Consider the following 13,267-nt stretch of genomic DNA (forward strand, 5'->3'; position numbering starts at 1 on the left):
AGATGCATTCAACGACAAATATTGTTTTTGTTTTGCTATTTTACAGATGCAAGGTGAGAAAACTCGTGCATGAGTTTTGTTCGTGGAACTTCGATAAATCTCAATACACATAGTTGAAGATAAATCTCGTAGACATTGCATTGATATTACGTGAAAAAACTAGATATTACAACTACCAAAAGTTCGACTATTTGCCCTTTTTCTCCTGTCCAGATCCACCTCACCACACATATCGATATTGTTTCCATTGATGGTCCTCAGCAAGCAACTGAAGCAATGCTGATATCCTGGCTTATTGCATGGCAGCAATATGAGAGCAATGTTGGTGCGGCCACTTAATGCAGATAGCTGCAATAGAATCGAACTTCGATCCAATGATACTGATCAAGGCCATTTTATCCACTTCTTTATGTTGCAAATTGATCGACTAATTGATATGGGACGACAATAAGAGAGGTTTCAGCTCTGCTTTTGTTTTGTTATACTTGCTGCTTAAAATGGTGACGAGAGTAGAGACCGCTTCAGCAATATGCTTCCCTTTGTTCAACATCACACAACTTATTCTGCAAAATGAGAATAATGTAAATACGATATAGATTTGCATATAAATTAGTTCTTTACTCCATTCTGTTATCAGTTTTTTGCAGTATAATTTTCCTATAATGCAGAACTGTATCATTCCCAGAGAATGAAACTTCCTATTGTCCTTGGTCATTTTTGCTTCTTGAACAGTTAAGTCATTGACAATCTGATTGCAGGCATTCACACTTATAGGTTTAACTGTAAATCCCACACGTATCTGACAAAATTTGTTCTCATCAAAACTAAAACTAGAACATGTGAGGTCCTAAACTTCTCAGTCACAAATGAATATAATTATTTTTCTTCATCATAAAATTCGTTCTTTTATTGTTTTTTCTCTTTGACTTTATTCAGCGCCAACTCAAACACAAGATCACCAGGTGTAGAGTAGAGTTTATCAGATGAAATCAAGACTTATGTTACTATTTACCTCCTTCCATTAGCTGCATCAGTAATTTCAGCTCGAGTGGGCACTCCAGACTTAATAAGTGACTCCAGAACCTGTGTTGCCCAAATGACAGGTACATGGGCAGCATTGCAGATTGAAATAATTTCTTCCTGTATATCTGCCAGCTTTTCCCAACCGCATTCCACTGCAAGATCTCCTCTAGCAATCATGACGCCCAATGGGTTTGGAGATTTCATTGCCTCCAATAGCAAGAGTGGCAAATTCTCGAATCCATCTCTTGTCTCGATCTTTAAAATAACCCCCAAATTCAAATTTTTTCTCTTTGCAAGTTCTTGGCGCAACACGACAATATCATGAATATCTCGGACAAATGAAATACCCACCATGTCAGCATTTCCAGCTACAAAGTCAAGATCCATAATATCCTTCGAAGTAAGACCTTCATATCGAATTTGACTCTCTGGGATGTTTATGGATTTTTCAGAGCCGAGCTTAGTACCTCTTGGGCCAGCATGAGTGATTGAAACAATAACTTCTGAAATGCTGATTCCCTTTATAACCCCCCATATCTTCCCATCATCAAAAGCGATAGGGTCTCCAGGTTTGACCGAATCAAATAGATAACCAGATGAGCAGGTTATCCTATGGGCATCAACTGATGAAGAAGTTGATTCATCCAGTTCATCTGAACTATCTCGAGATAGTATCAGCAAGTCACCCACTCTCAGCCTAACAAATTTCTCAGCAGGGGGAACATCTATCACAAATCCAACTGAATATTTTCTTCGCTTCTCCTTCATACGAAGTACAGTACCAGACTCAACGTACGCAGTCTTCCTACACTCGGCCAAGAATCCAACCCCAGAAAATATAGCATACTTGCTCAAAATCCTGAGTTCCCTCTGCTTTCCACGTGCGTCACAAAATCTCACTGAATCATCTACCTCTAGTTTACTTAGAAATTCTTGGTCATCCACATGTAAAATTACATCAGGAGATACATGAGGTGGTGGTGGGCCTGCTCCTTGGGGAGAAAGCCAAATTTTTGCTGGACATATCACACTTCCAACGGCATTCTTCTTGGGGGATATTTTCAATACACATGGACCCGCCTTCAGTTTGCCAGTACGAAGCTTTGGTCCGGCTAAGTCCATAAGCACCCGACATGGCTTCTCAAGAACTTGAGAACTTTTCTTCACCCTTCTTATGATCTCATTCCATATATCTGGATTACCATGTGCACAGTTGATGCGAAAAATGGTGGCCCCTGCTTCAATGAGAACAGCTACATGAGTATCATTTTCAACTACCTCTTGGCCAACTGTTACCATGATATGAGTGCCTCTTTGCCCTTGAAGTGTACCCAGTAGTAGATTCCTATTAGATGATGCCTTTTTCATCATTGCAGTAATTGCCAAGTCCCCCTTTGTTCGATTTTGCGAGCTTTTGCAAATGGGAAGCACTTCACCAGAATTTGTATAGCCATGGAGGGAATCTGATTTTGAGTTATTCAGCATTTGGATACACGCAGAAAGACTTGAAAGAACATATGGATTTATAGTCTCCAAATTCATAAGTCCTAGGGAAGAAAGCTCTTCTTTAATATGTTCTATATCTAGGCTTTTTAAAGCCAGATAGTGTATTAGGTTTGTTGCGCTCACCAAGTAATTCCTGCAAGATGAGAAACCCTTATTTATCTTTCGTACTCAAAAAGCTAGTAAGAAAGGAAGATGCCAAGAATGTTCGTTCTCAACATTCTTACTCCCAAAAAGACAGTATTTTACCAGTGACACATTTTGAGTCTTGAAGAATTCCATTGTTCCATTGCCAGAACATGTAACTGACCAGCCTTCAGCTTATCAAGGAGGCTCTCTTGGTTTCCCTGGCTCATAAATGTTTGCTGGATATCAGTGTCCGACTGCAATTGGGGGGTAAAACCTGGGACTTGAGAATTCTCATCGTCCAGAGGATGAATAACCACTGAATCATCAGCAAAATGATGTGAAACGCATCTTTCAGAATCATCTTGCTCATTTGGAACGGCACAGACAACAGTTCTCAGAGTGACATTTCCGCTTTTGCTTCCAAATAGAAATATGTGATTTCTAGAGGCTGAATTTTTAGCATTGAGTTTAGAAGGAAGATGCATAAAATTCTGATAAAATTTGGGAGATGTAAAATCAGAAGAAACAGTTGCTTGAATGCCCTTCACAACAGAAATGGTGACAGTCAAACTTCAAACAGAGGACAGGCAAAAACAGTTTGGAGTATCAGAAGGCCTATCAATGGTCAATGTCTTAAAGCAATAAATAAAGTCTTGAAAAAGTGGTTTGCTATAACATCTGAAGAGGATTATTTAAGTAAAACAAATCAAAAAGGGAAAAAAAAAAAAAAAAAAAAAAAAAAAAAAAAAAAAAAAGACAGTAAATTGAAGATAGCAAGGGGATTTTCAAGTTGAAAATTTACTATGTATTTCGATTATTGCTTAATAATTTATGTTCAGCATTCAGGTTTCAGATTGTTAGAATAGTAGTTTTATCATTTACCCCTCAAAAAGCAGATTGTTAGAATAGTAGTTTTATCATTTACCCCTCAAAATGTACCACATATAGAAAAGCACAAGTTAAACTTAGGAGTACGGAGCAGTAAATTTATACATTAGACACCGGCAAAGCACCTCCAATCTCAACATCTCATACTAGAACTTGAGTGAATAAATTATATTTTATCAAAATTAGGTAGAAAAGAATGAAAACTGTATAAAACATGTCATTAGTTTTATACACCATGACCAAAACTGTCAATGCTAAATTCACAGTTAACTATTAGTCTCTTATAAACACTTGGAAAGAGTAATGTTTTTCCCATATACTTCTATGACCTTGCTAAATGGACAAAGAGATCAAAAGAGAAAGCCTACTCACATAATTCAAAAGCATGGTCTGGTTAGTGATTGAGCAAACCGAAACAGCACTAATCATCATCTACAGTTCAATACCCAGTGGAAAAATAACCAGATGATTAAACCCAACCTGCAAAACAGCAAAAGTAATTTAACAGAACAAACAACAATATCTCCAAGTATATTAGTATCATCTTTAACTATTTTTGCGATAAGGATGAATCACAGACTTGGCTAGTCATCGATCAACACTAAAATATTCCAGTACAACATGTCAGTTCTTATACATTGATCGTGAACGAGATATTTCTGATCAAAATATAAGTAGTATGATAAGGTACTTCTCAACACAAGCAACCAATTTATATTATAACAAGCGATCATAGACACTTTAATTTGCATGTTCTATGATAAATAAATGCAATAAATATTTATTTATTATAAAAGTATTTTACCACAAAAAAATATATTATAGGGACCATCCAAAAAAAANAGACTCAGCATTTTGTAGAATATAATACATATATACAGACAAATCATATATTATATGATTTATGTCTGTATGTATGTTTATACATTAATCTGTACAATAATCGAGAAAGAGAGCTGTTGACGAGAATGGAGTGTGGAGGGCGTCTGTCCAGATTCAGTATATGAAGATGAAAATCATGAAACGGAATCTTCAATTTATGGAACCCACCAATGAGAGTTGATTATTTTTGGCGGAAGGGAAATTGACGCAAATATTCCTAAACTTTTGCCCATATTATGTTTTCATCCATGCCTTTTAAATATGGGGCAAATGGTCTCATACCTATTCATTTTTACCGCAAGTGGTCCTTTTGGACGGAAAGGACCATTACTTCTGTGCGCCCAATGCAATTGTCCTTATTTTATTTTAGGGACAATTGTAGCAGCGATCCGAAACCTTTCAATTTTTCTGTAGATTGTACTTAATTGTTTATTTTTGTTGCTACAATCTCAAAATTTTCACTTTAACGACAGTTCAGAATTCATTGGACAAATTCTATCCACTATTCTATTAGTCAACCCAAAGATAAGATGTTTGACTCAACTTCACAAATTAAATGAGGGATAAATAGTATATTTACAATTTCTATACTAAAAAAAAAAAAAAAAAAAAACTGCTCACTTTCCCCAAATCTTTCCATCCCTATCCCCTCCTAAAACCAAAATTCACAAAACCCAATCACCGCTGCTAATTTCAGTGTCTGTCTGTTTTTGCTTCTTCAGTGGATTTTAAGTTAAAAATAAAAATAAATAGCCATTGAAATGGACTGTTGATCCCACTTATGAAAATGCCAATAAAAAATGATGGCTACTTTTGATTTCCAACAGGTAAAAAATCAATTTTTGGGCTCCAAAAACCCGTCCCAAACAGGTTCTTAACATTGTTACTTTTTAATTTAATTATTCATCATTTCGTATAATTATATGTTTGTGTGTTGATTATATAATATGAATTGGAGCTACTAAAAAACTACTGAAGGAATATTGTGACATAATATTTAATTGGTAAGACTTTCTACTGCAATATCGAGTGCATTATTCACAATAGGACGAAGTTCTTTTTCCTGAAGGCTGGTAATATGAATACCCACTTTTGTTCAATATAATGAAGAAGCAGACCGTCAATCATTTCTATTGGTCCACAGTTCCCAATGTATTTAACTAAATTAATAGTGTTGACCTCAAAAAATGTATCTCCTGATGGCCAACAGATTCCGAAACCTCTCTCGTCCAAACAAGCCGTATACCTGCACACTAGGACAAACCGTTAGATACACGTGGCCTTAACCTGTGGGGATGGAGTCAACCACGCGTACTCTGACAATCAAATCAGTCAGGGAAGAGGTGTATTAAGTATGGGAGATCCGTTAACATGAGTGCCAATATAAAATAAAGGGGGTCGATTTCAGGGAGTAAAGAATACAAAGAACAAAGTTATAGTATCAAAGTCTAAACTTGCATTACCTTTGAAATGACACCAAGTGTGAGCTTTTATAGTAGAAAAGGGCGAGTAAGAGTCGTTAGATGAAGAGACACATGGTCTTATCTTGGCGGCTAGGGCCTCTTGTTATAGGCATCAATCAGTCAAGCTTAGGCTCAAGTGCATTCAATGTTATGATCATTAGCAGTCCTAGGCCTGACACGTAAGACTAGACTTGACTTGTTGATTGAGTTGAGCCACCCATGTAGTGAGTTGTCATACCACCCACTTGTTACAAAATCTTGTACAAAGATCTTCCCTAAGATGCCTCCATCTTCCTCTCCTCATTCATGGAAGCTCGACCCTCCATTGGGGTTTGGCCAATAGGGGCCAGCCATGGGGGCTTGGCCAAATTACTACATGTATAGAATGATGTGGAGCGTGGGCTTAAATTCTCTTGCGATGCAGTTTCCATTTGGCAATGCTTAGAGCATCATTGGAAGAGGCGTAACAATAGTCCCCCAAGTTCGTGTATGAATATTTATTTAATGCGTAAACTTGAAAGTTAGGATTAGTAATGTTTAGAGCCTTATTGGAAGAAGCGTAACAATAGTCTCCTAAGTTCATGTATGAATATTTATATAATGCCTGAACTTGAAATAATGTATGAATACCATATAATGCTTAGAGTTTCATTGGAAGAGGCGTAACAATAGTTCCCAAGTTCATTTATGAATATTTATATAATATGTGAACTTGAAAGTTAGGAGAAAGAAAAAGACCGTGGTATTATGCTTGTTGTACTTAGTGGAAGCCATGATGAGGCTTCAAGAAAAAGAGGCGATGCCATGGAGAGGCTAGCCTCGAAAAAAGGCGATGCCATGGAGAGGCGAGCCTTGGAAGAAGCAATGCAATGGAGAGGCAGCCTTGGAAGAAGGCGATGCCATGGAGAAGCGAGCTTTGGAAGAAGGCGATGCTAGAGACGAGCATTGGAAAAGGCGATGCCTTGGAGAGGCAAGCCTTGAAAGAGGCGATGCCATGGAGATGCGAGCCTTGGAAGAAGGCGATACCATGGAGATGCGAGCTTTGGAAGAAGGCGATACCATGGAGATGCGAGCCTTGAAAGAGATAATGCAATGGAGAGGCGAGCCTTGGAAGAGGCGATGCTATGGAGAGGTTAGCCTTGGAAGAAGACGATGTTATGGAGAGGTTAGCCTTGGAAGAGGCGATGCCAAAGGCGAGCTTTGGAAGAAGATGACATGGATATGTGAGCCTTAGAAGAGGCGATGCCTAGAAAAGGTGATTCCTCGGAAGAGGCAATGCCATGGAGAGACAATGCTATGGAGAGGCAAGCCCTGGAAGAGGCGATGCAATGGAGAGGCGATGTCTTGAAAGAGACGAGCTTTGGTAGAGGCAAGCCTTGGAAGAAGGCGATGCTCTGCAAGTTAGCAGCTTGTGCTAAGTTGATGCAGAGGTAGCCGTTGATAAGGCGGAATTGAACTTGGCTGAGACTCTTTGTATAAGGAAGAGCCTATTGAAAAGAGGCGATCGGTGATGAGGCCAAAATGAACTTGGCCAAGGCCCTTTATATGTGTGGAAGCACAGTTGAATAGTCCAATATGAGGCCTCTACACTTGAAGAAAGCATGAATGTGAAGTTGGAGTATTGCTACAAGGATGAATATTCTAAATTAAATCATCAATTATTACCACATCGTCAAGTTTACTCACTTTATAGAGATGGGTCTTCCAATAACCTCTTCATCAGAGACCTCATCTTTTTATGGGATTCTCTAATTCAAGGTCACTTCTTTAGTAGCCTCTTCTTTAGTAGCCTCTTCTTTCTCATGGGGCCTACTTATTCATTGTCTCTCATTTGAAATAGGAGGCCTCATTAAAGTCCACTTCTTCAGTGGGTCTTCTTTTTCATTTTCTATTCTTTAGAAGAGGAGGCCTCATTAAGGGTCACTTCTTTAGCCGCTTCCCAGTTTCAAGGGATCTTCTTTTTCATCGCCTCTTTTTTAAAAAAGGGGGCCTTATTAAGAGTCACTTCAATAGCCTCTCTCCCTTCAGGGGATCTTTTTCATGGCCTTTTTTTTTTTTTTTTTTTAAGTGGGGGCCTCATTAAGGGCCACTTCAATAGGCTCTCCCTATTCAGAGGTTTTTCTTTTTCATGGCATCTTTTTTAAATGAAGGGGCCTCATTGAGGACCACTTCAATAGTCTCTTCCTGTTTAGGGGGTCTTCTTTTTAATGGCCCTTTTTTTTTCTTTTTTTTTTTTGTTTGTTTAGAGGGGGCCATTTCAATAGCCTCTCCCCGTTCAGGAGTTCTTCATTTTCACCAAAGATTGTTTTTCTTAGTCTTAACTCAAAATTTTTTCAAGTTATGGGGCTTCCTCTTATTTTTTTTCAAGAACAAATCCCTTTTTAAGAGGGATGCTCAAATGTTACTTTCAACAAGCTTTCACCACATGGTTGCTCGTGGTTAGAATGTGTGGTTTCCCACAAACGACGTCAATCTGTTGACCTCAAAAAATGTATTTCCAGATGCCCAACAGATCTCGAAACCTCTAACATCCAAACAAGCCCTATACCTGCACATTAGGACAAATCATTAGACACACGTGGCCTTCTCCGGTAGGAGTAGAGCCGACCGTGCGTACTCCGACGGTCAAGTCAATTAGAGAAGAGGTGTATTAAGTATGGGAGGGCCCTTAACGTGTTCTCAATATAGAATAAAAGGGGTCCATTTTAGGGAATAAAGAATGCAAAAAACAAAGTTATAATATCAAAGTCTAAACTTGCATTACCTTTGGAATGATGCCAAGTGTGAGTTTTTATGGTAGAAGAGGGTGAGTAAGAGTCATTAGATGAAGAGACACATGGCCTCATCTTGGTGGCTAAGGCCTCTTGTCATATGCATCAATCAGTCAGACTTAGACTCAAGTGCATTCAATGTTATGACCATTAACAGCCCTAGGATTGATATGTAAAATTAGACTTGACTTACTGATTGAGTTGAGCCACCCATGCAGTGAGTTATTACATCACTCACTTGTTACAAGGTCTTGTATGAAGATCATCCCTAAAATGCCTCCATCTTCCTTGCCTTATTCATGGGGGCTCAGCCCTCCATTGGGGTTTGGCCAATAGGAGTCGGCCATGGGGGTTCGGCCATAGTGGCTCATCTATGAGGGCTCAGCCATGGGAGCTCAGCCAAACTGCTACATGTGTAGAATGATCTGAAGTGCAGGCCTAAATTATCTTGCGATGCAACTGCCATTTGGCAATGCTTAGAGCCTTATTGGAAGAGGCGTAACAATAATCCTCCAAGTTTTGTATGAATATTTACATAATGCGTTGAAAGTTAGGATTCACAATGCTTAGAACCTCATTGGAAGAGGCGTAACAATAGTTCCCCAAGATCATGTATGAACATTTATATAATGCGTGAACTTAAAATAATGTATGAATACCAAATAATACTTAGAGCCTCGTTGGAAGAGGCGTAACAAGTAGGTTGGAGATTAATGCTACAATTTTCCCTATGTATATATTTCATAAAATTTCATTATCACTATTTTAATTGAAGATTTAAAAAATACAGTAAATATCAATCTCAATTTCATCATTATTGCGCCTCTTTCTCCGTCAAAGAACATGTGCATATGAACTTGAGTAGAAGATTCACTTAAAACACAATAAAGCAGCATTTTTTGCATTAAAACAATACCAATGTGAGCTTAAAAGTAAACCACATCAAGATGAAACTAAAAGCTAGAACTCGAAAATTAGTAACAATTTTATAGTAAAAGCACCTAATCGCGATAATTATTAAGTCATCAATCACGAGTTTTATGAGAAAGTCAATTACATCCTTGTATTCGCCGCACTCATTTGGCACTATGTCTGCCAATACACCACAATATGTATATATTCTCGAATACAAAAATGAATATGGAATGCCGGAAAACAAGCATCATAGATGGACTCCTTGAGAACCTGAGAACTCACGAAGAGCTTTCACCTCCTCCTTGACGAAAGATGGCAAGCAAAAGGCAGCTTTGTGAATCTGTGGAGTACACGAAAATTGTCAGTGTATTTATTGCTTGCAAAACCTGTAAAATCCCATAACATGAAAGAAGCTGATATACAAATTCCATACTAATTATTTTGCATGCCTACGCTTGAACAAGTGGTTTCAATACGTATACAAAAGACCACTTGATGTATCATTATGAAAATTGAAGACACTACTCATAACAGAGAACTTAAAAGACACAGGCCTTGCTTATGCGATATCTATTGGACATAAAGATCGAGAAAAATTCTAGTCATTAACCTCATATATAAATGTTTTATTATTGGTCTAGTCATTAACCTCAACAACAACATTTTAAGTGATAACCATAGAAAAATTTTAGGGTCACATTGGCAACATTCAAAACAGAATAGAAGATACCTCAGTGTTGTAAAACCTGAGTTCCCTTCTATGCTGAAGTGCGCCCTCAATCTTCTCAATCGGATTGACAGGGTGCTTAAAATCAACCGGTGGTCCCTCTGTGGAGCATAATAGAAATCCTATAACGCCACTGTTGGTATCAGACACAAAAACTACATAAGAACATAGAAACAGCTTGTTGCCAAGGATACTAATCAAAAGATAGCATGTTGTAAGAAGCATATGCAAACATCGAATGTCAGTAAATAAATTATTATTTTATAGTCAACTAATGAGGATTGCCCAAACTAACTTCATAAAAACGGAATACCTTTATTAAATGTATAAGCAATTTGCATTTAGAAAATTTGGAAAAAGTTACTCATACGGTCAGTAAAGTTATACCTTGGATATGTAGGAACACTTGTCCATGCATAATGTACAGAACCCTTGAATGTTTCACGGCAAATCGAAACCATATCTTGAATCAGATGAGTGTGAAGCCACATACTCTCTGCCATATTACATAGAACACCACCAGGCCTTATTGCTCTAGCAAGGGTCTCAAAAAATGGTTTCTCCACAAGCTCCTGAGCCGGACCTGTACATAAACAAATTCAAAGCAGCATTAGCTTGATATGATCATGGATTTTAGACGTACAAATGGGAACATAGAGGAAAGTTTTGAAGTATAATACTAAAGGCTAAAGAGCAATTAAGGCCCTGTTTGACCCACATTCTTTAAATATATATATATATATATATATATATATACATTCTTAAATAGTGATTTGACATCATTTCAATCCAACATTCTTCGATAATAATATTACACACAAATCCAAAAAAAAATTCTTATTTTTTAACCACAAATTTTCCATCAATACACTATTCAAAAATACATTTTTATGAAAATAATATGGCTCAAACAAGGGCTAATATGTTCTAGAAAAGTTAAAGGTATATCTAACCCATCTAGATGTATAAGCTCAAATGGGAGCATAAGGTAAATGATTTGTACTACCCAAAAAGAAATACGAGATTTTTTCACAACAAAAGAGAGCCTAGAAATAGTAGTGCTGCCCCATACACATACCTACAGGATCGGATGAATCAACAATAATTGCATCATACTTCCCTTCAGGTGCATGCCTTAGAAATTCGACAGCTGTCACAATCATGAAAGAGAATAATCAGAACACGAGTAGTACTTGAGGATGAATGGAAATAAAGAACATTTCTTTTATGGAGCGTGACAGCCTCTTCCCTCCATGTTGAGTTATACTGCAGAATCTCCAAATTTATGTTCATAAGTTCAATATGGAAGTCTACATTATTTCAGTTCCCCATTAAATTTGCATAACACCTTACCATCACCCTTGGTAATTCATATTTCAGAACATCATGCAATGACACGAGCTAAATTGAAAGGTTTTGGCATACCATCACCAATATGTAGTCGCACACGAGGGTCCTCAAAGCCAATAGCTAAATCTGGAAAAAACATCTTGCTAACCTATAATGCAGAATGCGATAGATTGAAAACCACAAGAGTGCACTAAGGAAAGAGTATTTGTTGTATACTTGTAACACAAATTTCAACCACTCACATCTATAACCATTTTATCTATCTCGCAAATATCAATGAGCTCTACAGAACTGTGGCGAGCAATTTCCCGAAGAACTCCACCATCACCTCCACCTACAACCAGAACCTGTACTCATGGAAGGGGCATAGAGATGAAGAGTATTATTATAAATAAGGAAAACAAAAAGGAAACTATAGATATGAGGTGTATTATAATAAGAAAAACAAAAAAGAAACCATTGCATTCCTGCATGTGATGCAAAATCTTTTATTTATATTTACATGGTGGTCATCTGTATGCCAATGTTTCATCATTATATGCCATACAAAAAAGTTCAAACAGTATCTCTAAAATGTACTCAAAGATCCTACGCAAGAGTACTACAGAGATGGGGAGGGAAAATGCATCTAAGAAACAGGAATACTTTCCCCAGTATCATCTTTTGGCCCCAAGGGACATAACTGTAAGTTTGAACAATCTGTTTGCTGCAAATAAGTTGGATATGTTTCACCATATAGCAGAAGAATTGAGCAATGTTGTATATATATATATATATATATAATATTAACTCTGTATAATGACCGAGAATCCATCATATGTTGAAAATATAATAGACAAACAGTTGTTCCACAGTCGCCTAATGCAAGTGAAAAATGAGAATAAGATGCAAGAGTATGACAGGAACTCCATAAAAACACATTTGTTGCAATAAACATAAATCAAAATTTACATTTTTGGGGGATTCAATGGAACAAAGGGGGAGATGGGTTATCATCTCCTGATAGGCGCATTCATCCATCTCAGTCAACTGAACAATGCCATCTAGCACAAGCACATTTCCATATACAGAGGACTGCGAGGGTAAGAAACATAACATATAAATTCACATGTCAAGACTTGAAATGTAAGTATTAAATTTACATTAGAAGATGCAAAACCTGAAAAACCATAACATCCTGGTACTCTGACTTTTCCTTAAACAGAATTTTTTCTACTTTCAGGGAGTGTGCTTCTCCTATAAGTAGAAACACGAGGGTTAACTAAAGATATCTGCAACTATAAACAAGAATATAAACTCTTTAAGGTTTACGAAGGATCAGGATTCACATTCCTCCTCCCTCTTAAGACCTAACCTCAAGTTCTCAAGAAATTATGAAGAAATCTTATTCTTCTCAAAGGGCATCACAACTCATTGACAATCATTAATATAAGAATTATGGCATCTGAATAACACACAGTACAAAGATTTAAAGTCAAATAGTCTTTTATTACTCCTGAAAATGATAGGAACAAAGTTGCATCATCAGCTAAAATTAAACTTGAGAATTAAATCAATTTGACCATTACGCAGGATATGTAGACATGCCTCCCATATTTTGTGCGTGTGTGTGTGTG

The 13,267-nt window shown here is 37.3% G+C and overlaps 2 protein-coding genes across 5 annotated transcripts in view; both read right to left on the reverse strand.

Moving 5' to 3' along the window:
• Positions 1-7: 7 nt before the first annotated feature.
• On the reverse strand, positions 8-4,236 carry LOC111385070 (plastidial pyruvate kinase 4, chloroplastic). Of its 3 annotated transcripts, none has more exons than XM_023009433.1 (4): positions 3,916-4,236; positions 2,776-3,146; positions 1,013-2,662; positions 8-563 (listed from the first exon to the last, which is right to left on the reverse strand). In XM_023009433.1, the coding sequence occupies exons 1-4, from the start codon at positions 3,973-3,975 to the stop codon at positions 428-430; spliced, it is 2,217 nt and encodes a 738-aa protein (XP_022865201.1). In that variant the 5' UTR covers positions 3,976-4,236; the 3' UTR covers positions 8-427. The 3 variants fall into 3 exon arrangements, with proteins under 3 accessions (XP_022865201.1, XP_022865200.1, XP_022865202.1); XM_023009432.1 differs by having other exon boundaries at positions 2,776-3,197; XM_023009434.1 differs by having other exon boundaries at positions 2,776-3,103; positions 3,916-4,233.
• Positions 4,237-9,539: 5,303 nt separating this feature from the next.
• Positions 9,540-13,267, reverse strand: part of LOC111385068 (spermine synthase) — a 5,576-nt gene continuing 1,848 nt past the window's right edge. For both annotated transcript variants that reach the window (XM_023009428.1, XM_023009427.1), the window contains exons 4-11: positions 12,811-12,887; positions 12,603-12,725; positions 11,894-11,998; positions 11,727-11,799; positions 11,380-11,451; positions 10,689-10,884; positions 10,305-10,434; positions 9,540-9,914 (exon numbers count right to left, since the gene is read on the reverse strand). In XM_023009428.1, coding sequence (XP_022865196.1) covers positions 9,822-9,914; positions 10,305-10,434; positions 10,689-10,884; positions 11,380-11,451; positions 11,727-11,799; positions 11,894-11,998; positions 12,603-12,725; positions 12,811-12,887 — 869 coding nt within the window. In that variant the 3' untranslated portion in view covers positions 9,540-9,821. The remainder of the gene's footprint in view (positions 9,915-10,304; positions 10,435-10,688; positions 10,885-11,379; positions 11,452-11,726; positions 11,800-11,893; positions 11,999-12,602; positions 12,726-12,810; positions 12,888-13,267) is intronic.

This window comes from Olea europaea, unplaced genomic scaffold, assembly GCF_002742605.1.
Source record: "Olea europaea var. sylvestris unplaced genomic scaffold, O_europaea_v1 scaffold3081, whole genome shotgun sequence".
Taxonomy (NCBI): domain Eukaryota; kingdom Viridiplantae; phylum Streptophyta; class Magnoliopsida; order Lamiales; family Oleaceae; genus Olea; species Olea europaea.

Coding starts and splice junctions, on each gene's coding strand:
- LOC111385070 (XM_023009432.1), bottom strand. CDS start 3,975: ATGATGATTAGTGCTGTTTCGGTTTGCTCAATCACTAACCAGACCATG. Junction 2,663..2,775: donor AGACTCAAAATGTGTCACTG/GTAAAATACTGT, acceptor CTCATCTTGCAG/GAATTACTTGGTGAGCGCAA. Junction 564..1,012: donor GATGCAGCTAATGGAAGGAG/GTAAATAGTAAC, acceptor CTCATTTTGCAG/AATAAGTTGTGTGATGTTGA.